The 25,462-nt window shown below is 34.7% G+C and overlaps 2 protein-coding genes across 4 annotated transcripts in view; both read left to right on the top strand.

Moving 5' to 3' along the window:
* dock4a (dedicator of cytokinesis 4a) overlaps window positions 1-20,879 on the top strand; it is a 66,073-nt gene extending 45,194 nt beyond the window's left edge. For both annotated transcript variants that reach the window (XM_089127444.1, XM_089127445.1), the window contains 30 exons: window positions 338-530; window positions 887-1,011; window positions 1,941-2,075; window positions 2,168-2,266; window positions 2,359-2,453; window positions 2,553-2,628; window positions 3,938-4,038; window positions 4,185-4,243; window positions 4,320-4,468; window positions 4,856-4,941; window positions 5,155-5,181; window positions 5,282-5,377; window positions 5,462-5,522; window positions 5,668-5,761; window positions 6,559-6,707; window positions 7,069-7,155; window positions 7,450-7,554; window positions 8,519-8,660; window positions 9,136-9,302; window positions 10,680-10,766; window positions 10,981-11,157; window positions 12,037-12,120; window positions 12,985-13,104; window positions 13,545-13,672; window positions 13,893-14,013; window positions 14,476-14,557; window positions 14,724-14,833; window positions 15,884-15,959; window positions 16,064-16,125; window positions 17,274-20,879. In XM_089127444.1, the coding sequence (XP_088983570.1) occupies window positions 338-530; window positions 887-1,011; window positions 1,941-2,075; window positions 2,168-2,266; window positions 2,359-2,453; window positions 2,553-2,628; window positions 3,938-4,038; window positions 4,185-4,243; window positions 4,320-4,468; window positions 4,856-4,941; window positions 5,155-5,181; window positions 5,282-5,377; window positions 5,462-5,522; window positions 5,668-5,761; window positions 6,559-6,707; window positions 7,069-7,155; window positions 7,450-7,554; window positions 8,519-8,660; window positions 9,136-9,302; window positions 10,680-10,766; window positions 10,981-11,157; window positions 12,037-12,120; window positions 12,985-13,104; window positions 13,545-13,672; window positions 13,893-14,013; window positions 14,476-14,557; window positions 14,724-14,833; window positions 15,884-15,959; window positions 16,064-16,125; window positions 17,274-17,678 (3,498 nt within the window). In that variant the 3' untranslated portion in view covers window positions 17,679-20,879. The remainder of the gene's footprint in view (window positions 1-337; window positions 531-886; window positions 1,012-1,940; window positions 2,076-2,167; window positions 2,267-2,358; window positions 2,454-2,552; window positions 2,629-3,937; window positions 4,039-4,184; window positions 4,244-4,319; window positions 4,469-4,855; window positions 4,942-5,154; window positions 5,182-5,281; window positions 5,378-5,461; window positions 5,523-5,667; window positions 5,762-6,558; window positions 6,708-7,068; window positions 7,156-7,449; window positions 7,555-8,518; window positions 8,661-9,135; window positions 9,303-10,679; window positions 10,767-10,980; window positions 11,158-12,036; window positions 12,121-12,984; window positions 13,105-13,544; window positions 13,673-13,892; window positions 14,014-14,475; window positions 14,558-14,723; window positions 14,834-15,883; window positions 15,960-16,063; window positions 16,126-17,273) is intronic.
* A 538-nt stretch (window positions 20,880-21,417) lies between these two features.
* immp2l (inner mitochondrial membrane peptidase subunit 2) overlaps window positions 21,418-25,462 on the top strand; it is a 75,775-nt gene continuing 71,730 nt past the window's right edge. For both annotated transcript variants that reach the window (XM_039658062.2, XM_039658063.2), the window contains exon 1: window positions 21,418-21,525. The gene's annotated coding sequence lies outside the window, so the exon portion shown is untranslated. The remainder of the gene's footprint in view (window positions 21,526-25,462) is intronic.

Here is a 25,462-nt window from a genome sequence, read left to right as displayed (position 1 = left end):
TGGTCGATCTCATGCTGAGTGACAGGTTGATCCCGCCTTCGCTCCGGTAAACATCATCAGTGAAGAGAAGAGATGATGCTGCAAAAGAGAGGAAGTTATTTTGATTAAAGATTACGAGGGTACATGATTTTTTTTAAATATTGATGTGCACAGATAAATAATTTATTATAAAATACTGCAGTATTTATGCCTTATTACATAAAATGTATAACAAGAATTGTCTATTTTGATTTCATGGTGATTTTAAACTTATCTCTTGGGTTCCACCTAATGAGTTTGACTGGGAGTTTTTGTACTAAACAAACACTTAGCGATGTGTTCATTGGCATTTTCTCAGGCCGTGTTCCTGAGATCGTTCCCGACTGTGTGTTGCGAGCTGCTAAAGATCTTCAGCATGAGAGAGGTGGCAAATCTGGCCCGTGACACGCTGAGCAGTCTGCCCGCCCTCGCGCACAACGACTGCCCCCTACAGGCCGTCAAACTGCAGTGCATGGCCAAGACCGTGGAGAGCCCTCTTTACATCAACCCGGGTAAAGGATCACTCAGTTTTCGGATTTAAAGCATTTAAAAATGAAAAATTATCACTGAAAACACCAGAAAATCAAGTTTAGATCTATTAGAAGCCATTTAAATGGCCTACCTAGTGTACACTGTGTCTTAACACTTTAAAGTCTGAAATATGAAAATAGTAGAAAAATGTGAATGTGTCGACCTTAAGGGGGACGTTTTTATAGTTATGCTAAAAGGAATTTCACTTGCTAAAAAGCATAAATGATCAGGAACAGTTTATCTGATGATCATTTTGGGCTTTAGAAATTTGACACGGTGGTCTTTCTAGGGTTAAAAGATGTTTGAATCTTATGTTTGTGTATTTGTGTGTTGTCAGAGTCGAGGTGTGTGCTGTTACCTGTAGTTCTGCGTCTGCTGCACACACACCTGCAGGAGCAGAAGGAGCTGGTTCTGTGTGCCAACATCCTCACCAGCATGCTGACGCTCAACACACCCGCCACGGTCAGAAACTGCTGCTACAGTCATTTCCTTACTGGTCAAGTCACCCGTATCTCTATTTATTAGTTCGTTTCTAGCTCTTGTCCTTTTTTCATTCTTGTTTTTCCCTTTAGAATTGCTTGGGAGATTTGGTAGTTGCTGATTTTGAATGGAGAAAATGTAACAATTATATTATGTCAAAAGTATAATTATCTAAAAATAATTTACAAATTTAATCATGACCCCCTGACCTGTATGTAAATTTCACAATATAGTTACCATTTTAAACATAAATCAAATGTTTAGTCGGTGATCTACTACAATAATGTAGTTTGAATAAATATTGTATTTAATTCGGTTTTATTTAATTTGATTAATTACATCAACATTATACATTTTTTTGATTTTTCAAAATTATAAAAATCTTTGAATTTGTAAAAATTAGTTCTTACACCTTCATATAAAAAATAATAAATGATCCAATCAAATAAGTTTTAGAAATGTAATTTAATTAATCATTACCTCCTGTCCTAGGCCTATCTATATTCGCAATTTGATTCCTCAAATTATTATTTTTAACCTGAAACTGATTATTCAGTGATTTACATATAATGAAACTTTTGTTAGTAAATATTTATATATGTGATAAATTATATAATTTGATTCATTCAGTCATCATATTACAATATATAATTCAAAATGTAAACATTTAAATCAATTGACAGCCCTAAAAATATTTTTGAAAAAATTGGAAATATAAAATCTAATATCATAGGATTAGTTGTATGTGTGTATATATATATATATATATATATATATAAATGTGTGTGTGTGTGTGTGTATATATATGTGTGTGAATATATATATATATATATATATATATATATATATATATATATGTGTATGTATGCATTTATGTATGTAAAATAATTGATTTTTGTTTCTGTGTGTAGGAGTGTGGAGTGTCTGAGGAGGTGAATCTGGTCATGGAGAGTCTGTCTGGAGTGTTACTCAGAACTATACTGGAAGTGACCAACCGGCCTCAGCCCGCTGCCTCCTCCCTGCGCCTGCAGTACCAGGATGTTACTGTGCGTCTAAAACTTTCTATTGACCTTTTATATTTACTTGGGGGTAAGTATTTCAGTATATTGAATAACACTCAGATGTGTTCTTGTTTCAGGGTGAATTTGTTGCCTGTTTGCTCGCGTTGCTACGGCAGCTAAAAGATAAAGAGTACCAACAGCTTCTCAGCAGATTTCCCACTAAAGATGAACTAACGGTAAAATCATTTTCAACACATTACCAAAGCACAGCTGTGATGATAGTGATTGCTGTAGTCTAACTGTACGATCTCTTACACTGGTTTCCCAGAGTTTCATCCTGCAGTTATTCACCGTCTTCAGAATACTTATCCGACAGGATATGTTCCCAAAAGACTGGACTGTCATGCGACTGGTCGCTAATAAGTAAGGGCTTGAAAAACCAGGCGTGAAACGATTCATATTTTATCTCATTCAACCATAGAAATGTTTTATTGCTTGACGTTTCTGTTTGTTTGTGTTTAGCGTCATTATTACCACCATCTTGTATCTCTCTGATACCCTGCGCAACAACTTCCTTAATGAGAAATTTGACTTCAAGGTAAGGAGATTTTCCATGTATTTATTCAGTTTTTTAAGATATTTATAATGTTTCAAAAGCTTTCTATTTCAAATTAATGCTGGTCTTTTGATCTTTCTATTCAGCAAAGAAAAAAATGATCACAGTTTTCACCAAAATATGAAGCTGTTTTCAACATTGATTTTTAAATTTTTATAATATTTCACAATATTACTGTCTATTGTGTTTTGATAAAAAAAAAAAATGCAGCATTAAAGGGATAGTTCACTTTCAAATTAATGTTTGGTGTGTTTTAACTTACCTCAAGGGCATCCAAGATGTAGGCGTCTTTGTTTCCGCAGTATTTTCAATTTTGATATCATGTCGTGTCTCGGGCCATCAACGTGTACTTAAATTTACAAGTCATTAAATCATGTTTAATTTGGACTTCTCTGTGCATGCTCTTTGAGGTGGTGACCATAGACCACCATTACATGACTGACAGACAAGAACCGTTTGACCTAAAAATATCAAAATTGAAAATACTGTGGAAACAAAGACGCCTTCATTTTGGATGCCCTTGAGCGAGGTAAGTTAAAACACGCCAATTTCAAAGTGAACTATCCCTTGGTGAAAACATGAAAAAATGAACGACCTCAAATTTTAGTGTCACCTGACACTTTGGCCTGGGAATCAAACACAGGGAATAACAAAAGTTTAAATACTTTAAAAGTTAGCAAATTTAATATTATTACAGTGTATATAATGAATATAATTAAACTGTGAAACATAATCTTAATTCTCACCTCTTAAGTAAAAAAAAAATAACTTTATAAACATACAGGTGTTTAAATACTACAGATTATTAAGGAATTTTCTGCTCTCCAGAGTTCTGGAATACCAGAGAACAATGTGCATATACTATATTAAATTCACTAACGATTGCCTGTCACTTTAACTATTTGATTAGATATGTAAATATATTCAGACGTCTCTGGTACACTGTGTACGTGTGAAAGCAGTGGATCTAAAAGCCATGATCTTGCATCTACACTATAAAAATGTTTGATCAAGTACCCAAAAAATGTGCTTCTGACATTTAAATTAAATCAAATGTTTCATACGACAGCAGAATCAACTTGTATTCATAAGGTCACACCAGGAAAAGTATTTTTTAAAGGCCAGATGAAGTAGAAAAATTTCCTTTGGCTAACGACTGCACATTGTGCTGTATGACATCAAAAATGACTGTGGAGGAGAATTCTCATCTCCTGGTGCATCCTGGGAACATGATAAAAGTTAAACGTTGAATCCTAGTCAGCATTTTAATTAGCTGTCTTTTTATCTGTAGGTGTGGGAGTCCTATTTTTATCTCTGTATAATATTCATCAACCAGCCTTGCCTCCAACTGGAAATGTTCCCGCCCTCCAAGAGGAAAAAAGTCCTGGAAAAGTGAGACCCCTTCCTGTTCTTTTCCTTTATTTGATCAGAATCCTACTGAGAATGAGATTGAACGTTTTATAACACATTCTGCGTGATGACACGCCATTACTAGAATTGCTACAGAATTAATATGCCTGTGATTTGTGTTTTTAAAGGTATGGTGACATGAGAGTGATGATCGGTTGTGAGATTTTCAGCATGTGGCAGCATTTGGGTACGTGTTTCGGTACAAATCAGAAATGATCGTTTATGGATTCGCATGAACGTGAATATATGATGGTGTCTTCCAGGTGACTACAAGTTAAATCTCATTCCTACCCTAATTGGCCCGTTCATGGAGGTGACTCTGGTACCACAGATGGATCTGCGGAACGTCCTCATCCCCGTTTTTCACGACATGATGGACTGCGAACAGCAGCGGAGCGGCAACTTCAAACAGGTGCTGAAATCGCAGTGACATGAACATGTTTTAGCACGCGAGAGCAGCGTGATGTTCATGTCACAGTGAATTATGAGCGGGCGTCACAGTAAAGCGCTGTGGATGCCAGGAAATCTAGCTTGATTATTACTGAGATCGTGACGCTTTTGAATGGAGTTGAGCCAGATGTCAAATTGAGTATATCATTTATTTTCTAAATCATTTTAAAGGTGCCACGTGATTTATAGAAAGTCTGGGTTTTTCATTCGTTATTTCAGTTAAAATTGCAAATGTAGCTTGGAATGGTCATGCATGATTTATACATGATGATGTCTTTGACTAACATTATAAGTTGACTTATTTATGACTTTAAGAAGGAAAAATAACATTTTTGATTGGTCTCTAAAGGTGGAGGCCAAACTAATAGACAAACTAGAGGGTCTGATGTCGGAGGGCAAAGGAGATGAGACTTACAGAGAGCTTTTTAACAACATGTGAGTCCTAATTCTTAACTTTTATTCAGGATGGATGCATTAAATTGATCAAAAGTGACAGTAAAGACATTTAAAATATGCATTCAAATTGAAAACACTTGTTTTAAATATATTTGAAATATTTTTAATATTCTACAATATCAGTTTTTAAATATTGAAATGCTTCCAAATATTATTTAATTATTATTTATTTTTTCTGTTTTTCTGCATTAGAATTCCTTTGTTTGGTCCTTATCCGAGGTGAGACCATCATTAAATACTATGAACTACAGTCATTGTTTTAAGAGAGTTTATTTCCTGGGATAGATCTGAATACTGCATGTTTGTGATTGTGATTTAGTCTGCTGAAGAAGATCGAGAGAGAGACCTGGAGAGAAAGTGGCGTTTCCCACATCGCTACCGTCACACGGTTGATGGAAAGATTGCTAGATTACAGGTAAAGCAGACACACGTGAACACATACACTATACAGTACAACACACTCGGGTTTCATGCAATGATGTTGTTCATCTCTACTCAGGGACTGCATGAAGATCGGAGAGGTTGATGGGAAGACGATGGGATGTACAGTCAACCTTCTGGTTAGTTATATGTTACTTTACTTGAGATCAGAGAACATGAAAAATATGACACAATGACTTTTTATTTACTGTAGTTGTTTGGTATTTATTGAGATGACCTTCAGAAGAAAAGGATGTTCTGCTCACATTGTCTTGTTCTTTTCAGAACTTCTACAAGACTGAGTTGAATAAAGAAGAAATGTACATCCGTTATATACATAAGCTCTATGAGCTGCACCTGAAGGCACAAAATCACACCGGTAATAAAAGCTCAATATATTTGCATTAAAGGGATAGTTCACTTTGAAATTAATTTTTGATATGTTTTAGCGTACCTCAAGGGCATCCAATATGTAGGTGTCTTTGGTTCCACAGTACAAAATTTTTATTTTTAATTTTTATATTTTTAGGTCAAACTGTTCTTGTCTTAGATTAAGATTAATTTCAAAGTGAAATATCCCTTTAATCCGTTTAATATATAATATAAATATCCCTTTAATTAATATATATATATATATTTAATATTATTTATTTTTAAAATATAGTTTTCTTTTATAAATTAGTATTATTTTCATTTTATGAACTGTGCAATTGTAATAATAATAATATGTTATATTACAATTGTTTTGTATTTTTCGATTTGTTATGATCTATGTAACTGTTGGATAATGATAATAATATATTTTTTAATGATGTGAAACTATTTTGCATAATAATAATAATATTTTCTATTGTAAAAAATGTTTTCATTTTACGTCATTATGATGTGTGCAACTGTGTTGCATAATAATAATAATATGTTGTATAATCATAAATTGTTCTATTTTTATGATCTGCAACTTACAGAATGATAATAGTAATAATAATTTGTATAATATTTTTAAAAATTTTATATGGTCTCTGTAACTGTGTTGCATAATAATAATATTACTACTACTAATAATAATTTGTATAATAAATATTTATATTAAATCTATATTTTCATTTTTTTATGAATAATAATGTTTTCGTTTTTTTCTCAATATTCCGTGTTAAAAGCTGTATAAATGTGTTGCAGAGGCGTCGTACACCCTCCTGCTGTACGACGAGCTGTTGGAGTGGACTGAAAGGCCTCTCAGAGAGTTTCTCACGTACCCCATGCAGAGCGAGTGGCAGAGGAAGGAATGCCTCCATCTCACCATCATACACAATTTTGACAGAGGGAAAGTGAGTCCATCTCTCATTTTAAGATGCACTCCACCCACCATAAACTCATTCATGATAATGCTGAATGTGACAGTGTGACTGGAAATCTTTTATTTCCAATAACAAAAGGCTGATGATGTTGGTGTTGTTTTCTTTCTACATACTGCCATCTTGTGGCCGAGACTTGTAGCTGTAATTTCTCATCTCTTTGAAAAGGGGTCCTTTACTTTAATGTATGAAGTATAATTGTTATTTAAAACTCAACTCAACTTTTTTTCTTGAGCACTTTCAAAAACCACATTTGGTACCAAAGTGCTGTACATAAAAATAACACATACAACCAAAAATACATAGAAATTACAAACTGAACACTTCCTTCCAGTGCTGGGAAAACTGCATCATACTGTGTCGAGAACTGGCCAATCAGTACGAAACGTATTATGACTACAGGAACCTCAGCAAAATGAGGGTAAGTATTTCTTGTTTATAGAGCACCCTAATATTTGCTTTTTGTTTTTGCAGTGGTTTTAAATACAGCAATTATTTTAACTAGATTGAGTTATTACAGTATGTTCATTATACTTATGGCCAATTGTTTTCCTAACGAGGCGTTTGGCTTCGACTGTTAAACTTCCCTATTTGTTTTTTGTTTATTCTGTTACACAGTCGATTGCTTCACAGATTGTGGCAGTAATTTGTCATATTATCAGTTGGGTTGTGTTATATTGTGCTCAATGGTCTGTTTTATTTGCGTTCTTGATAGATGATGGAAGCCTCTTTTTATGACAAAATAATGAACCAGCAGCGCCTCGAGCCGGAGTTCTTCAGAGTCGGATTCTACGGCAAGAAGTTCCCCTTCTTTTTAAGGGTACTCTTTCAGCATATTTATATTACATTCATATATATAGCATATGCACTATTAATAATATAATATAAATGATTATTATTTTAGGTAAATATTTTACATATGTCGTTTTGTTAATACTCTTTTAAACATGATTTTAAGCAATAGCCCCAAAAAAAGGGGAAAAAAAACACCTAAATAATATAATATAAAGGCTTATTATTGAAGTTAATTATTTTTCAGATAGTGTTGTCTTGTTCATAAATTGTTTTTGGAGTTTTTTTTTTTTTAGTTCATCCAAAAATAAACTCTGTGTATGATTGCAAAATGTTGTATGATTGCAATTATTCAAAAATCTCTAGCATTTTTATATTATATTTATATATAATATAATAATATAATATAATATAATAAAGGATTATTATTTTAGGTAAATATTTTACAGATATAATTGTCTTGGTTATATAGCAATAGCAATAGCAACATAAGCAATAGTTATATTTAATCAATAGTTCACCCAAAAATAAATTATTTACAATCTTTGCTCACAATGTTGGATGATTACATTTGTTTCAAAATGTCTCCTTTCATGTTTATGGAACAAATACAGTCTTGCAGGTTTTGAATGATATGAGGATGAGCAAATAATGACAAGTTTTCATTTATGAGGTGAACTATCCCTCTAATATTAAAATGCTGACATCTTTATCCTGTGATTCAACATCATGTCCTCTAGGGGGCACTTTTCTTCCAGATCTCACTGTAATTCATCTATGATTTGCAACATTTTCTTTTTATTAAGATATTTGGTTTACCAAATACTATTCTTTGTATTTTCACTCTAGATGTTTCAAATGACAATGAAGGGGAAAATTTGGATTGAGTTATGAGAGATTTATTCTATTCATATTCAGTCCCTCACAGTCTGTATTATCTAGTTTCTTCCATTTCCCTCATTACTTTTGCCTGTGTGTGTCGCCACGAACAGAATAAAGAGTTTGTGTGTCGAGGGAACGATTACGAGCGTCTGGAGGCCTTTCAGCAGCGGATGCTCGGCGAGTTTCCTCACGCCATCGCAATGCAGCACGCCAACCAGCCCGACCAGACCATCCACCAAGCGGACGCGCAGTGTATCCTTAAACACAAGTTTGTCCTGTAATGAATTGGATTTGTTAATTCAGAACGGTAAAGTACAAGTTCACATTTCATTTCTTGAGATTGCCAAATTGCTCCTCAAGGGTTCGTAGATGAGGTCTGGTGTGAGGATATGGCCAATTAAAGAGTGGAGAAGTGCTAATAGTGCAGCTGTTGCAGTTTCTAATCGGATGTGTATCTGAACGGGGTTCATGCTGCTCCATGACCTCTTCTCTTCACCAGCTCATAATGATCTGATCGTTGTGTATATCTGTGGCATGAGTTCATGAGAAGCGCAGACTTCCCTCAGAGGAAAGTAGTATTGCTCGAATACAGTTAGGAGACTAAACTAGTTTAGTTTAGTAACTTGAAATAAATGAGATTACTGCAGTTTGTGACTTTTTTAGTTGTGAAGTGACCGTTGTGTGAAGACTGAATGCTTTGTAAGTCCCTTAACTGGTCGCGATTCAGATCTGCAGATCTATGCCGTTAGTCCTGTCCCTGAAAACCAGGACGTCCTGCAGAGAGACGGGGTGCCCAACAACATCAAGAGCTTCTACAAAGTTAACCATATTTGGAGGTTTCGCTATGACAGACCTTTTCACAAGGGCACCAAAGACAAAGAGAATGAGTTTAAGGTGTTTCTATCTATCTATCTATCTATCTATCTATCTATCTATCTATCTATCTATCTATCTATCTATCTATCTATCTATCTATCTATCTATCTGCCTATCTATCTATCTGCCTATCTGCCTATCTATCTATCTATCTATCTATCTATCTATCTATCTATCTATCTATCTATCTATCTATCTATCTATCTATCTATCTATCTATCTATCTATCTATCTGCCTATCTATCTATCTATCTATCTAATCTATCTATCTATCTATCTATCTATCTATCTATCTATCTATCTATCTATCTATCTATCTATCTATCTATCTATCTATCTATCTATCTATCTATCTATCTATCTATCTATCTATCTATCTATCTGCCTGCCTATCTATCTATCTATCTATCTATCTATCTATCTATCTATCTATCTATCTATCTATCTATCTATCTATCTATCTATCTATCTATCTATCTATCTATCTATCTATCTGCCTATCTATTCATCTATCCATCTATCTATTGGTCTGCCTGTCTCTCTGTCTGTCTGTCTGTCTGTCTGTCTATCTATCTATCTATTGGTCTGCCTATCTATCTATCTATCTATCTATCTATCTATCTATCTATCTATCTATCTATCTATCTATCTATCTATCTATCTATCTATCTATCTATCTATCTATCTATCTATCTATCTATCTATCTATCTATCTATTGGTCTGCCTGTCTATCTATCCATCCGTCTATCTATCTATCTATCTATCTATCTATCTATCTATCTATCTATCTATCTGTCTGTCTGTCTGTCTGTCTATCTATCTGTATCTTTCTAACAGTCCATCTACCTATCTATCTATCTATCTATCTATCTATCTATCTATCTATCTATCTATCTATCTATCTATCTATCTATCTATCTATCTATCTATCTATCTATCTATCTATCTATCTATCTATTGGTCTGCCTGTCTATCTATCCATCCGTCTATCTATCTATCTATCTATCTATCTATCTATCTATCTATCTATCTATCTATCTATCTATCTATCTATCTATCTATCTATCTATCTATCTGTATCTTTCTATCGGTCTATCTATCTATCTATCTATCTATCTATCTATCTATCTATCTATCTATCTATCTATCTATCTATCTATCTATCTATCTATCTATCTATCTATCTGTATCTTTCTATCCATCCATCCATCCATCTATTTGTCTGTGGGTCTATCTATCTATCCATCTGTCTGTCTGTCTATCTGTCTATGAGTGTGTGTTTTCTTTCTTTCTTTTTTTATGTTTCTTAAAGGCTTGGGCACCCAGATGAATCTGAAACGATAACATTTTTGAAAATCAGTTTTATGATGTCCGTTATTTGTGTTGTGCTTTAGAGCCTGTGGGTTGAACGGACAACACTGACCCTCGCTCAGAGTTTACCTGGCATTTCACGCTGGTTCGAGGTTGAGAAAAGGGAATTGGTGAGTCATAACTTAAAAAATAAATAAATAACTTACAAGACACTTGTAGACAGCCCTTGATAAATCATAAACATGGCCAATCACGTACAAGACAAGGTTTTCACACTTCGGCACTTTCATGAATTTAAAGTAACTAAAGATGGCGCGTCCACCACCAAAACAATCATTTAAACATAAACAGAGAAATGATTACCTCAGTGTGCTTTCAATATAGGTGGAGATGAGTCCCTTGGAGAACGCCAGCGAGGTGATCGAAAATAAGACACTGCAGTTGAGAACGCTGATCGCCCAGTGTCAGATGAGGCAGATGCTGAACATCAACCCGCTCACCATGTGCCTGAACGGAGTCATCGATGCCGCTGTCAATGGAGGACTGGCTCGATACCAGGAGGTACAGGACTGGATGGAGAGCAGGGGCGGTCTGGTTCTGCTAGATTAGAGGTGGCCTTTGGGTTGGGTTAAAACTTGGAGCAAAAATGTAGAAAAGAATGGGGGAAAATAATGTGGTCCATTGTGCAAAACTGATAAGACCTACAGTATCCACACACGCTCAAAGCTTGTCGCTTACAAGCTCAAATATTTCAGCAATGCTTTAGTTTATGACCTGAGGCTGTCAGAGTATTGAAATATTTAAACTGTTGAAGTCCAAAATGCCTTGACTTTGTTGTTGTCTCATGGTTTTCGCAACATGAATTGTCTGTGAAGGGTTTTTAATAGTCGGACAATTTCACCTTATTCCTTTTAGCAAGATGAAAGACCAGTTTCTAGTTTCAGCGAAACCCTCAAAAAGAGCATTCGGTGGAGGTTTAATGACTACCCTATGTCCTCACAATTCATAAGACTGTTTGCTGCATGTATCTCTGACAGTTGCCAAGCAACAGCATGTGGAGCACTGGCCTTTTGTGAGCCTAAGCTTCAACTAAGTCTATTAAAAGGGAAGAGTTAACTGCAGGGGTCCTCCTGAATCCCAGCATGCACCACACTCCACAGATGATGAGTTTACCACAGAGAACAGGGCTGCAGTTCTATGAAAGCTGGATCAAAATGTCACTTAAACATGACAATTAGCATGATACATTTAACTAGAGTTGTAGAAACATTCTCAGTGTTATTGTAATGTTGCGTGACGCTTTCTGAGAAATGAGTAGGAGTGCAGGTTAGTTCACTGCAGAGAAATGGCCATGAGACATGCAGTGCATTTCAATGTGTGGGTTTATTTATTAACTCGTCTTTTCATAAAAAATTAGCGTGAATTGTCTTTCATTTACAGGCATTCTTTGCGAAAGATTACATCGCAAATCATCCAGAGGACGGAGAGAAAATTACTCGTCTTAGGGAACTGATGTTTGAACAGGTACGAAACCCATAATTATTTTGGTCAATGATGTGACGCTCATTTTGTTTGTCTTCTAATTTATTCCCAAATGTATAAAAAATTCCATTTATACTTGCAATGACTTGAATACATTGAAAGAAGCAACTCATAAAAAATATTATGATATTTTTGCATTAACAGTTCATTATTGTTCAGTTTCATTTTGAATATGTGTGTGTGTGTATATATATGAAGAGTTCAGATGCAAAAGCCTCTAAGTGCCATTTAAAATTTTCTTCTAGAATGAACATTTTTATGAATCTTGTATGTTTAAGTTCAGTGATTTCACTTAAATGGCAATGATGATTTACCTATTAATTGTTGTTTAAGTGAAATTACTGAACTTAAATATACACGTTTGATAAAAATCATCATTAAAGAAAATTTCAAATGGCATTTAGAGGCTTTTGCATCTGAACTCTTCATATATACATATATATAGTATATACACGTATATTATATATTTATACATATACAGGCATATACTTTTATATTATATGACATTCGCATCTAACAAAAGTTTTTGTTTACATACACACACACACACATAATGTAACAGAAACTTTTATGTTAGATGTGAATAATTGCAATTAATCGATTCAATAGCACTAAAAAATACTAAATAAAATAATGAATATGTTACTTTTTATTTGATAATTATTCCACATGACCTTTTTAGTAATTAAATGTAAAAAAAAAAAATATGTAAAACTTTTTTTAAAACCATATGAAACCAACACTTATACATATCTAAGAGATGTTTCCTGTTTTTTTTTATTGCGTATGTAAATACGCAAGTTTGTTCTAAGAATAATACAATTTTGTCTTTGACTTGTTTTACAGGCTCATATTCTGGAATTTGGTTTAGCCGTGCACGAGAAGTTCGTCCCGCAGGATATGAGGCCGTTGCATAAAAAGCTTGTTGACCAATTTCATGTAATGCGCTCCAGTCTGGGAATTCAAGTATGTTTACTATTACACATCTACATAATAGAAACATATTCACAGGTTGTTAAAACTAAATTGTGAAAATCAAAATTGATGTTAAATTGCATATCCTAGCTTATAATGCAACTGTAAGCAAGCCATTTATAGCTTGATTTCCCTGAAAACTAGTTTAACTGTGTCCCTGTAGTGCTAGTACATTTTTATGTTCGCTTGAAAATACAGAGCAGTCTGATATAGCAACACTGGCTCAACCAATCGCATGAGTTTAGGGCGGAGCTACTGAGTTTGTCTGACCAATTGCAGATGGAGAGAGTGTTTTGAGAAACCCATTTGAAAAGTTAATTTGGTTAATGCCACTAGAGGTGCTATAATTACACACTTCACCTTTGAGAAATGATGGTATTCATTTCAACCAATGAATCAAGTGCTAAAACAGTTTATACTTTGTCATCCAGCCACAAGAGTTTCCCGCTTATGTGCGAGTTAGTCCACTGCATTTTGCCAATGGCAGTCCGCGCACATGTAGGACCCCCATACCTAATGCCATCAGCCCAGAGGGAGGCCGAATCGTGGCGAGACGCAGGTTTGTGTCATCTTACGCGCATGTTTCTTGTAAGGCTTCTTCTGTGGACTTTTGTGATACAAGATAAAAGCCTTTAAGGTCTTGAGAAGTTGAACTCAATTCAAATCCCAGCCAATGCTTATGTTTTGCATCAGGTTTGACAGATTGGCAACGAGAACACACCCACATTTAGTTTGCTAAATTTAGAGTCTTTCTCTTGTGTCTTTCAATTCCCTTTCAGTCCCCTTAGCTATCCAGCCATCAATCGATACTCCTCATCCTCACTGTCATCGCAGGCCTCAAACGAAGTGAGCAACATCACCGGCCAATCAGAGAGCTCGGATGAGGTCTTCAACATGCAAGTGAGTTATATTATTGGTATTACCATTTTAAAATCACATATCACATGAGTAGTTCTGTAGATATACTGTATATAGCCATTTCACTTGACTATGAGTGTGATATTATATAAGTAACAAAAATGGGGTGTCTTAAATAACCCTCTTGTGTGTGGAACTACTTCCTTCCGCCACGTAATCAAATCTCAAGTAGACAATTTAATAAATGAGCCCAAGTCTCTGTTACTAATTCTAAAACGCTTAAAAATACTTTAACTCTATATACTACAATTATTTTGTAAAGTAGAGTATTATGAGAGAGAGACTGAATATTCATAATCATACTTATTAATACTAATATGAATTTGTGCAATCATTTATAGATAATAAGGCATATATATTATATTTGTATGATCATTTGTATTTAAATTTACTTGCACAAAAAAATACCAAATCACATTATTTATCTATTGAATTTTTTTCTAGCCCAGTCCATCTACCTCAAGTCTCAGCTCAAATCACTCTGGCTCACACAACGTGAACAGCTCTGCACCCTCCAGCAATAGAGGTGAGTGAATTCAATAGACTATAAGCAATACGGCTCTCGGAAGCAAGCAGTACTTTCCGTGCCTCACACAACATAATTGGCATCATTTTGCAGGATTGCCTCATTTCCTCTGTTATTTTGTATCCTTTCAACATGCGCATTACGTGTCTTTATTCCTCTTCATTAGCTTCTCCACTGCCGTCTGACAAGCACAAGCACTCCAGAGAGAACGCCTGCCTCTCTCCGCGGGACAGACTCTGCAGCGGCATTTTCCCCAGCCCGCTGGAACACACACAGGTCAGTGCAGCTGTTCCTGTACGGTCAAAGACACGTGGAACGATTACTAGCCAAACACAATATTCAGTTGGAAATCATGTAGCGTTGGGCTTCATTTTTATCCATCAAGATTTGATTGTTGTGATTTTTATTTGAAATGATCATAAAGCTGACTCAAGCCATATCTAGAGACAATAATATTTTAAAAATGCAAAGGTGGACTCTTGATTTGAGTCTGTAAGTAACCACCCAAAACACCTTAGCATCCACATAGCAACATCTCAGCAGACACACATGATATTTAAGTATTGTAGTGGAGATTTGCACAATTCATATATCCTTCAGAAACATTTTATTTAAACATACATATATGTATATAATTTCAAAAGTTCGGGGTTAAGTTTGATGAATGATAAATATTTGATGAATATAAAGTTCAAAACAACTACAATTATTTGAAACTGAAACATTATTAATGTCTTTACTTTCACTTTAGATCAATTTAATTCATCCTTGCTGAATAACAGTGTCAATATCTTACTTTTTGGGGGACTTTTGAATGGTAGTGTATATTTTAAACATTTATTATGTATTAAATTATATTACTTGTTCTGTTCACATAACAGTAGAAATGAAAATAAGATTTTTTTTATTTAATTTAATATTGAAAATGGTAATTAAAAATGACTAGGCATTATGTAATGTAAAATAATAAAAATGTTTATTATATTTTCATATATTATTATATAGAACTTATTTATTATTTATACATTTTTGTATGTGAATAGCATAAATAATCATTTAAACTATATTAAGTATTAAAAAATAATTTATTGAAAATAGTAATTAATAATTATATGCACTATTTAGTGTAAAAATCTAAACTATATATTAAGCATAAATTCTTACATTACATTTTACATTGGTAAAATCAGTTATATTTATAATTAAAGATGCTTTCATGTTGTTTTTAAAAGTCCAGCGCTCAGTGTTCAGTAAACGTCCAGAGAGAAAGACACATAAAAGGTGTATCGGATTCACTGAGATTTGTATCTTTTATATCCTTTATAGAGGATGATTCCGTTCCAAATACCAGTGGATTCACCATTACCACGGTGTGAAGCCAATCTCCCCACACCTGAGACGGGTAATGCAGCTTTCTGCTGTGAGATATAATACACCCGTTACACCTGAATCAGTTATGTAGGCCTCAATGACATGTACTTTTGTTCCTGTGTTTGTGTGGAATAGGATCTCTGTGCAAGAACGTGAGGTCACTGTCACCCATGCCGAGCGCCCGCTCCCCTCAGAAGGTGATTCCTATTCACTCTGTTATGGGGCTGGACGATATTGTGAAAAATGAAAAGAAATGCAGGAATGTTTACCTGATGACTTTAATAGCTATATTTGGAAATAACTAATCATTTTAGAATGAGTAGGGTGATTTAAAAAAATATATTAAAAAGCCGGAATATTATTTTTAACTAAATGAACCATCTTTTTAGGGCTGAACGATTTATTTATTTATTTATTTAGGTATTCACACTTGTTTGGTTTTTACAAGAACAAAAATATCTCTCCACATGAGTTTGCAAAGGCACGTTAAAAAACACAGAGTTTTTGACTAATTAAGTATAAAACAATAATAATAATTGAATAATAATTTTTATTGTGGTTATTACTGTACTGTAAAGTAATTGGGTATTTAATAAAAAAATTAATGAAAATTATTTTATTTTACAGTAATTGTAATATTACAATATTAAGTGTTCTAGTTTTTATTTTGAATAAAAAAAATGGAATTAAACCGATATATCAGCTATAAAGGGCTATAGAGTGACGCTATAGTTCCGGAAGTTTTTCTTCCTTTTATTATTCCCATAGGGAATTTTTAAAAAGTCTTTATTAAAGACTTCTAATCTTTGAACCAATCTAGTCTGCTACAAGGTGAATCACAACAAAGTAAAAAAGTTTATGAATATTAGACAAAAATACAAAGGTACAAGACTGTGTACTTAATGGCTTTAGTGGGGGAAATAACAAAAAATCCCATGAAGCATTGCGAACACCATAATAAAATTTCATGGGAGCGATTTTGGCGCATTTTGGCTTTTTTCAACTCTCTGATCCCATACAGCATCATGGGTAATGTATGTCCAACAAGATTATTGTAAAAAAAAAAAAAGCTGAAATAACGCAGAAGCAAAAACCATAGATTAACATCGTAGCTCACAGTAGGGTTTAAAGTTATAATTTAAGCTTTCCTAAGGAGAAAATGAATGGAGGTTTTGCTCCCGAAACCCGACTGTTGCACTCTATCGTGGCTGCGGTGTCACATGACAAGCTTGACGTGGTGATACGTTCTAAAATAATGGTCGCTTGAAAAAAGTCACGCCGGGGATATTTTACACTCACTTGTGAACGGCTTAATGAATTGATTGTGCTTGATTTTGCTCTGCAGTCAATGGTGCCGCCCCTCACGCCCTCCCCGACCGATGGCTTGCCAATGGGGAGCCTGGCATCTCACTCCCCTGCCCGCTCTGGCAGCTACAGCAGCGGCATCTCGTCCCTCAGCCGCTGCAGCGTCTCTGAAACGTGCGGGATCGACCTCCCGCCGCCCGACCCTCCTCTGCCCCCCGCCGTTCCCATGGACATGCCCATTCGGCGGGGCAGCAAGACTCCTCCGCCCTACAGCGTCTACGAACGGAACAATCCCCGGCGGGCGACGCCACTGCCTCACAGTCTATCAGTGCCGCCCAGTACTGACAACCCCAGCCTGACCGCAAAACCCCAACTGAACCGCACACAGCGAATTAATTCCGAACCGCGCCACCGGCCCACCCCCAGAAAGGTCTCTCAGCTGTAGTGTGCGCGGTAATGGGACTAAGTTGCAGCTGATTGCTGTAAAATTACTGTAGGCTATGTATCATAATTGGGAATGTTTTCAAATGCGAGGAGGTGCGTTTATGTGGAGGACAGGGAGTGGCATATTAATAAATAAATCTTTCAAATCTATTAAATAAGAGTGTCAATGAATAAACAAGTCTATGTCAATACATACATCAAGAAAAGCCAAATCAAAAAATCAATAAAAAGTTTAATTTATGTATTTATTTATTGACACATTTCATAAATAAAGAATTATATAACTATCATTTGAATCTTTTAAATAAATAAGGTCAATAAATAAATAATTAAAAATAAAATTTGGATTACATAAATAAATCCTTTGGACTTCTTTTTGTATTCATTGACATACACACATCTCATTATTTATTGACATTTTTGCTAAAGATTTATTTATTATATCTCACTTATAGTCCTCCATACATTTTGGGTTTTGTATTCTATAATCGAAATGAAAGTAAATCGGAATGCACCCATGATGAATGTTTTTTTCCTTTTTGTTTTTTCGTTCGTTGATATTATCTTGAACTCAAATCCGAAATTATTATCCGAACTCAAAATAAGTTCGTTGACTTATTTTGTGGAAGTGCAGCTCAGAAACGCTCTTCACCGATGAACTGAACCGGACACAGTCCTTCTGATATGCAGTTACAGTTGGAAATGATAATGTACTGGAAAAGCCTTGAAGAGATTATATGTACGCTTTGAAATGGCATGTAATTTACAGCAAAAATCTGACGATCTGGCAGGTCCATATCCCATTTAGAGTGCACTGAAACATATTGCTAGCAAGGTATTTTTGATAGAAGTACAAAATCAGTGTTGTACAGCTTTTCTTTTCTCACTATGGCAGTCTTTTGTTTCTTTTTCGGTCTTACACGAACCGAGGCGTGCAGCTAGACCTGCATCCCGTTTTAACCGCTTTGTACTTTCCGGAATGGCTAAAAGGTGCTACATATTTCTTAGTGTTTTTTTTTGTTGTTTTTTTTCTAATGTAGCCTCGTATCTACCGAAACTGCCTGACCGTTTAAATGTGCCATGTGATGAAATTGTGTGGTCTCCGAGTTTTGTGCCAAAGATGCAAACAGTATTAACTTCTTTGTCAGTGAGAGTAGTTAGGAAAGCTTACCTGAAGTTAGCGTGACCGCTAGTGCTCAACAATGTGCTTCTTAAACCGTGTGCAGAGGCGTAGATCAAGACTGCATGGGGCATGAGCAGTACAAAGCAATATAACCTTGTAGTTTGCAAAGAGTGATAGAAACAAACACTTTTCCCAACAGCCAGATCCTAAATCAAGTTTGGTCGCCGCAGTCACTTCCGAACAATATTGGCTGGATCAAATCTGTGTTTCTTTCTCCTTTAAATGTTAAATCCGAACAGAACTTTTCACATAGAGGTCAGAAATTCAATTTGGACTCTTATTTGGACTTTAGGTCATAGATGATAAACACAACGTTAGGAAATGCTGTCTGGAATTGATTTTCTTTTAAATTGGTTTTTCTTTTATATTGGTTTTTTTTTTTTAAAGAGTCATTTTTTGCACCATATTTTCATTGAAAGTTTCTTTAAATCATTAATTTTATGTGTCATTTCGGTAACACTTTACTTGAAGGGGTGTTCATAAGACTAACATGACACCTTCATAACCATGACATGACATGTCTTGAATATGAAGTAGGGTTTATGCATGTTTATGACAACTGTCGTTAAGTGACTTTCACTTAGCATATAGCAAATATGACATTGTCATGTCTTTATGACATCTTGATATAAACTATAACATCATAACCTGTCAGTGTCTTTGTCATGACAACTTGACATAAAATTAAGACAACTTTGACATTGGCTGTAATGAGGTCATTATAACTGTCATGAATATTTTTTGTGACCTCAACTACAGCGGTACTGATTGAATTTGTCATTAAAAAGTTATAATGGCTTCATGACAGCGAATGTCAAAACCAATCGCATGACAGTTTAATGTAAAGTTAACCAATAAAGCTAGGTGGTTTCTTAAGTTTGATAATTAATCTGCTTGTCATGTTTATGACAGGTTGTGTTGTCTTAGTAATGTCAAGTTGTCATGTCAAAGACACTGACAGGTTATGATGTATTGGTTTATGTCAAGGTGTCATAAAGACATCTCAAACGTCATATTTGCATTAAAAATGTCATAACTGAGCAGATGACACTTTGACACAAACATGCATAAAACTTCCTTCATATTCATAACATATGTCATGATTATGAAGGTGTCATGTTAGTCTTATGCACACCCCTTCAAGTGAAGTGTTACCGTAATTTCTAACTTGGAAAATTAACTTCAAACATCAAAACATTCATCTTGCTAACAAAGCCAGCAAATGTTTAATGAAACGGCTGATTTTTAGACATTTAAGAAGTTGCATTTCAAAAGAAAAGAGAAACGTTGCCACATTTTGATGTCAAATTGATAGTAACAAACAGCTTTTTCACTGCCAGCTTGAAAGCCCACAATTCCTTTAATAAGTAATTGATAATTTGATGTATTTAGTTGTTGAAATACAACTTCAAAAACATGCAATAGCCTGCGGGAATCACGCGGACAATCGAAATGGTCTACATTTTATACAGCAAAAATGTCCCCTGTTATTTTATTGCATTTTTGTAGATACATACAAAGTACAAAGTGCTGTATTTTTTGGCAACCTGAAACATTTGAAGCACGAATAATCAAACTAAAGTTGGAACAGTGATATGATTCTTACAGATGGGCACCGATTCGCTTGTTCCCTATTTTATTAACGGCTTTGCAGCAAATGTTCTCATATTCCCATGTTTTACAAGAGTTGCTCATTTCAGGCAATCATGTTTTGTAATTTCAATGGATTGCCAATGGTCAAGTCGTAGGACGCTTGTATTTCTCCTCTCCTCTTCTTTCACTCTCCTTTTTATGGATTATACTCTTTCCGTTCAATTTTTTGAACTTGTAAAGTTGTACTTTATATCATACAATGGGATGAAAGTATTCCATATAGCCTGTGTTACAGATTTTGTACAAAAGGTGTTTATATGAAAATGTAACCAGTTCATAGCTTTGAATGTTGCAACTAAAGTTTTTATTTGTAAATGTTGAATATTAACCATCACACAAATAAAGGTTGATTGATGTAAAGTGTGAGTTTTCATGTATTATTGCTTCTCTTGAGATAGATCCAATATGAAGACCTCAAATGATCATTAACCACGGCTTCACTGTAAAAAATAAATAAAAGTTGCTGCCTTTATAAGTAGCCTACAATACAATTCAAGTCATTTCTTACATTAAACTGACATAAATGAGTTGAATCTTGTACAACTTAAAACAAGCTGAAAATGGCTTAATGCAGTGTCAATACAGGTTGTCATAGTTTGATGGAGTTCGAATAATTGGTCAATTTGGTGGTAAGTTTTAAATAACCAACATTTACGTCTGCCACATACTTTAAAAACAGGATTGTCTTTTGTTTCATTTATTTTTATATTACCACAGTACAATGTTTTGTGCATGTGTAGCCTACCATGTACATGTTCTGATACAATGGCTAATCATTTGGCGCCATAATAAAGTAGACGCCGTTCTTTTACTCGTATCCTTGTTTTCTTATGCTAAAATTGAATATGAACTTAATAATGTATGGTAGTTTTTGTGAGTTTTTTTCCCTCATATATTTGTAATCTTCCTGTCAGGAATATGAATGAGACTTGGAGGGCTTTAGGACCCGGGAAGCAACGAGCGTGGTGTCCCACTGACGGAGCGACGCACAGCACATACATAAAGACATTAGGTGAGTGTGTTGACACGTCTGAAACCATTGATACTCAGCATTCAGACCTTACCAGTGCTGAAGGGTTTATGCTTCACTTTTGTTTTTGTGTGTTAATTGCATCCATCCATGATAAAGTTCATCACACATCCATAGTTTGCTCTTTTTATAGTAGTAGCGGCAATATCCTGTGACCCTGTCAATCCAGCGTGGTCGCCATTCACGCTAAACTATAGTAGATTTACTCGTGTAGTGTGAGCTAGTGTTGCAGTTTTAGCTTAGTACACAACAAAGTGAAACAATTGTAAGATAAGACGACGACATTTGCTAATGTTGTAGCCAAGTAGTGTTGAATGAACTGGTCTGTCAGAGCTCACGTGCTGTGTCTCATAACCTGTAGCTAATTATTTTGTAATACAAATGTAGAGTATCATAACCAGAAACAGTAGTAATCATTACTACACTATGTCCCACAATGCAGTGCACTTGATAGAGGTGGGCAGATCGATACTAATATCGATAATATCGATACCAACGTTGGTATCGGTATTGATCGATACCAACGCGAAAATATCGATACTTAAGTTTCAGTTTCTCTCGTTTTGCGACCTGACCGTGTTTGTCAAAATGCTGCTGCTGTCACAGAGCAGAGCAAGCTCTTTGTAATCCTAGTGCTGCTCTCGTCCCCCTCTCCTGTGTTGTACCTTCACGTGACTCACCACTAGCTAGCGCGCTCCAGGACTACCACCAGTCAGGCGCGCGCGGCCGCGCATTTCTAGTCTACAGCAGCACAATCAGAGACGGAGAACTTGTGACTTTGTTATTTAAGAAAAACATCCTGAATAGAAGTGCACTAAAGAAGAGAAACATTTTTTGTTTACATGCTACTTGAAAAGAGAATTTGTTTTTACATTTTTTATATTTGTGAAGTAATCATTTTGTAACTTTGTTTAAATAAAATAGAAGTAGCCAAAAGTTGTTTCTGAACAAAAGCTTTTGTGGTACTGATTTTAACTGATTAATAACCCAAAATGCAAATCACAAAAACAAATTAAAAGTCATGAAAATTCATTTAGATTTAGGTTGAAGAGGCATCCACCTTAAAGTCCCTGTGAAATCAAAATTGAACCTATTTACTTTGTTAGCGCATATTACTAGTCTTGTGGTGAACAATTAATCCGTGCAAGTAAAAATATATTAAAAAAATGTTTTACCATGGTAATCTTTAATCAAAATCTGAAAAGTTACTTCCGGTCTGGAACGGTTTCTTTTTCTGATGACGTAGGTTTCACAGCTTGGGTGGGGAAACGCTTAACCACTCCCCTCAAACCGTTAGTTTGCTATGAGCGAGAGATGGAGAGGAGGAGCGCTAGAGTAAAACCCTGCCCTCTGTTCAATATTCCGTTTCACTTGGAAATACGTCACAGCACTGGAGGAAAAATCGTTTGCAACTTCCGGTTCACGGGGACTTTAATTATTAAAAAGTATCGGTATTGGTATCGGTATCGGCGATACTGGCCCTGTATTTACTTGGTATCGGATCGATACCAAATCTAGCAGTATCGCACACCTCTAGCACTTGAATCGACTTCAAAAATCACAAAATAACCTTGTATCACACATAAATTTAAACATTTAATTTAAAGAGATAGCTGTTAAGAATTTGTTATGCAAAATAATAGTTTTTTATATCCGGAATGATAACTGGAAGCCACTCTCTAAATATACACACATGCTTTGTTAAAAATTCATGTTACGGTGAGATAGTTCAATAATAGTTTGTTCTTGAATATTACTCTTTCGTGTTATTTTTTTAGTAGACAGATCCAGTTTACTGTGCAGTAAACAGTATTAGTAATCCATTCCTAACTGAGTTAAATGCACCTCATTGAGTCTTCCCTGTTTGGTTTTAATGTATATCCATGTTTGCTTTCTCAAACAAGAAAAGATGTAGGGCGGGACTTCCGAGTGGTGTAGGTGTGACGTCAGAATCCAGAAGACTAATTCGCTGATTCCTTCGAGATCTTTCTATGGGGTTAAAAAACAGGCATATCATTCCCAAATATTAATTGCCCTAATAATGTTTATTTTTTCTATAGCTAGGCAGTTTATGATGTCTTAGTTCGAGAGTAAAGATCAGTATCTTTTCATTTTTATGCGATATGTAGGCCTATATATTGCCATATATAGTGAACATACTGATATAAAAAGATTCTCCCATAGGAATGCTGGATTTAGATTATAGGCTAATTAATTAATGCTGCCCTGTGTATCTGCCCTAATGGATAAGATTATTTTGATTTTTTTTTAATCAGTAACTTCATATTGAGAACTTCATATTGGCTTTGCAGTTTAAAAATGGTTTTAGGCTATATATTATTAAATATATAATAATATTCGTTTATAAATGTATATAATACATATTATATACATATAAACTACATACACAGCTGCAGTCCGTATCTTTTGGCGCTCTAGCGGTTAATAAACCGAACTGCATCCCAGACAGCAACATAGTGTCGGCCCAGATCCGGCCCACATCTGGTACACGTACTGGATTTAACGCATTTCAGATGTGGGCTAAATCTGTGCCGACACTCTGTTGCTGTCTGGGATGCGTCCTACGGAAGAATATTGTATCTGCAGCTATTTCTCTCTGTTTATATATATGACGAGTCACGCAGGTACTGGGCAATGGAACGACCCGAACCAGTCTAAAATAGTCTGAATATAAACACTTATTATAGGTGTACCGTAGTGATTCAGGATATAACAAAAACATGGGTTGGTAAATGGATTTATAATGTACTTGCTTATGGTATTTTGTAAATTTTTAAAACGAAAAAAGTTACGGACTGCATCTTTAAATATAAAACTTTTTAAAGGTAAAGTTTACCCAAAAATGAAAATTTTGTCGTCATTTACTCACCCTCAAGTTGTTCCAAACCTGCATTCATTTCTGTCTTCTGCTGAACACAAAAATGTCAGTAACCGTTAATGGGCCCCAAGTATATATAACTAAATGTTATTTATATATATATATATTATTTATATGTTATTTATATATGTATATTAGGGCTGTCAAAAGATTAATCGCATCCAAAATAAAAGTTTGTGTTTACATAATATATGTGGGTGCACTATGTATAATTATTTTATATATATATATATATATATAAATACACACACTGTATATATTTAAGAAATATTTTCATGCACATACTGTATATAGATTTATATATCATTTATATTATATATAAATATAAATATTTTATATATAAATAATATTTTTTTCTTAAATATATATGCATGTGTGTGTATTTATTTATATATATATATATATATATATATATATACACACAAAATAATTATACACAGTGCACCCACATATATTATGTAAACAAAAACTTTTATATATATATATATATATATATTAAATAATATTATAAAAAAGAAAGGCTTTTAAGATGCATGTGAACCTTAAAATTAGTCAACATTTCACTTAGTGCATATTATTAACTGTTTTCAAAAGTTTTACCATAGGATACCGTGAGTCAGTGTCATTCTGTCTGTCTGCTTGTCTGCAGAACATCATTAATCTCACCGCTGCTATGATGCAGACTAATGGTCAAGCATTCCAGCTGAAATCATACAGGTGCAGACATTGAGATAATTTAATCCGATTCCGCCTGTCAGCATCGTGTTGTGAAATGCACTGTTAAAATATGCCCATGCATCAAGGAAACCGAAAATTGCCTTGTCAAGAGTGGAAATCTGTCATAGCAATTTCAAATTACCCTAAAGCAGCGAGTTCACGAAGCATTTTTCGACATATTTGATGACTAGTGCAATTAAAATGGTTACGCTCATGTATGCATAAACAAAGGTACCAGGCTACCGTTTTACTTTATGCAGGTGGCATATTTGACAGTATTACTTGCAGGATAAATGGCTTAGG

Source organism: Pimephales promelas, chromosome 25, assembly GCF_988280905.1.
Source record: "Pimephales promelas chromosome 25, fPimPro1.hap1.1, whole genome shotgun sequence".
NCBI lineage: Eukaryota > Metazoa > Chordata > Actinopteri > Cypriniformes > Leuciscidae > Pimephales > Pimephales promelas.
This window is presented reverse-complemented; position numbering and strand designations above follow the sequence as displayed.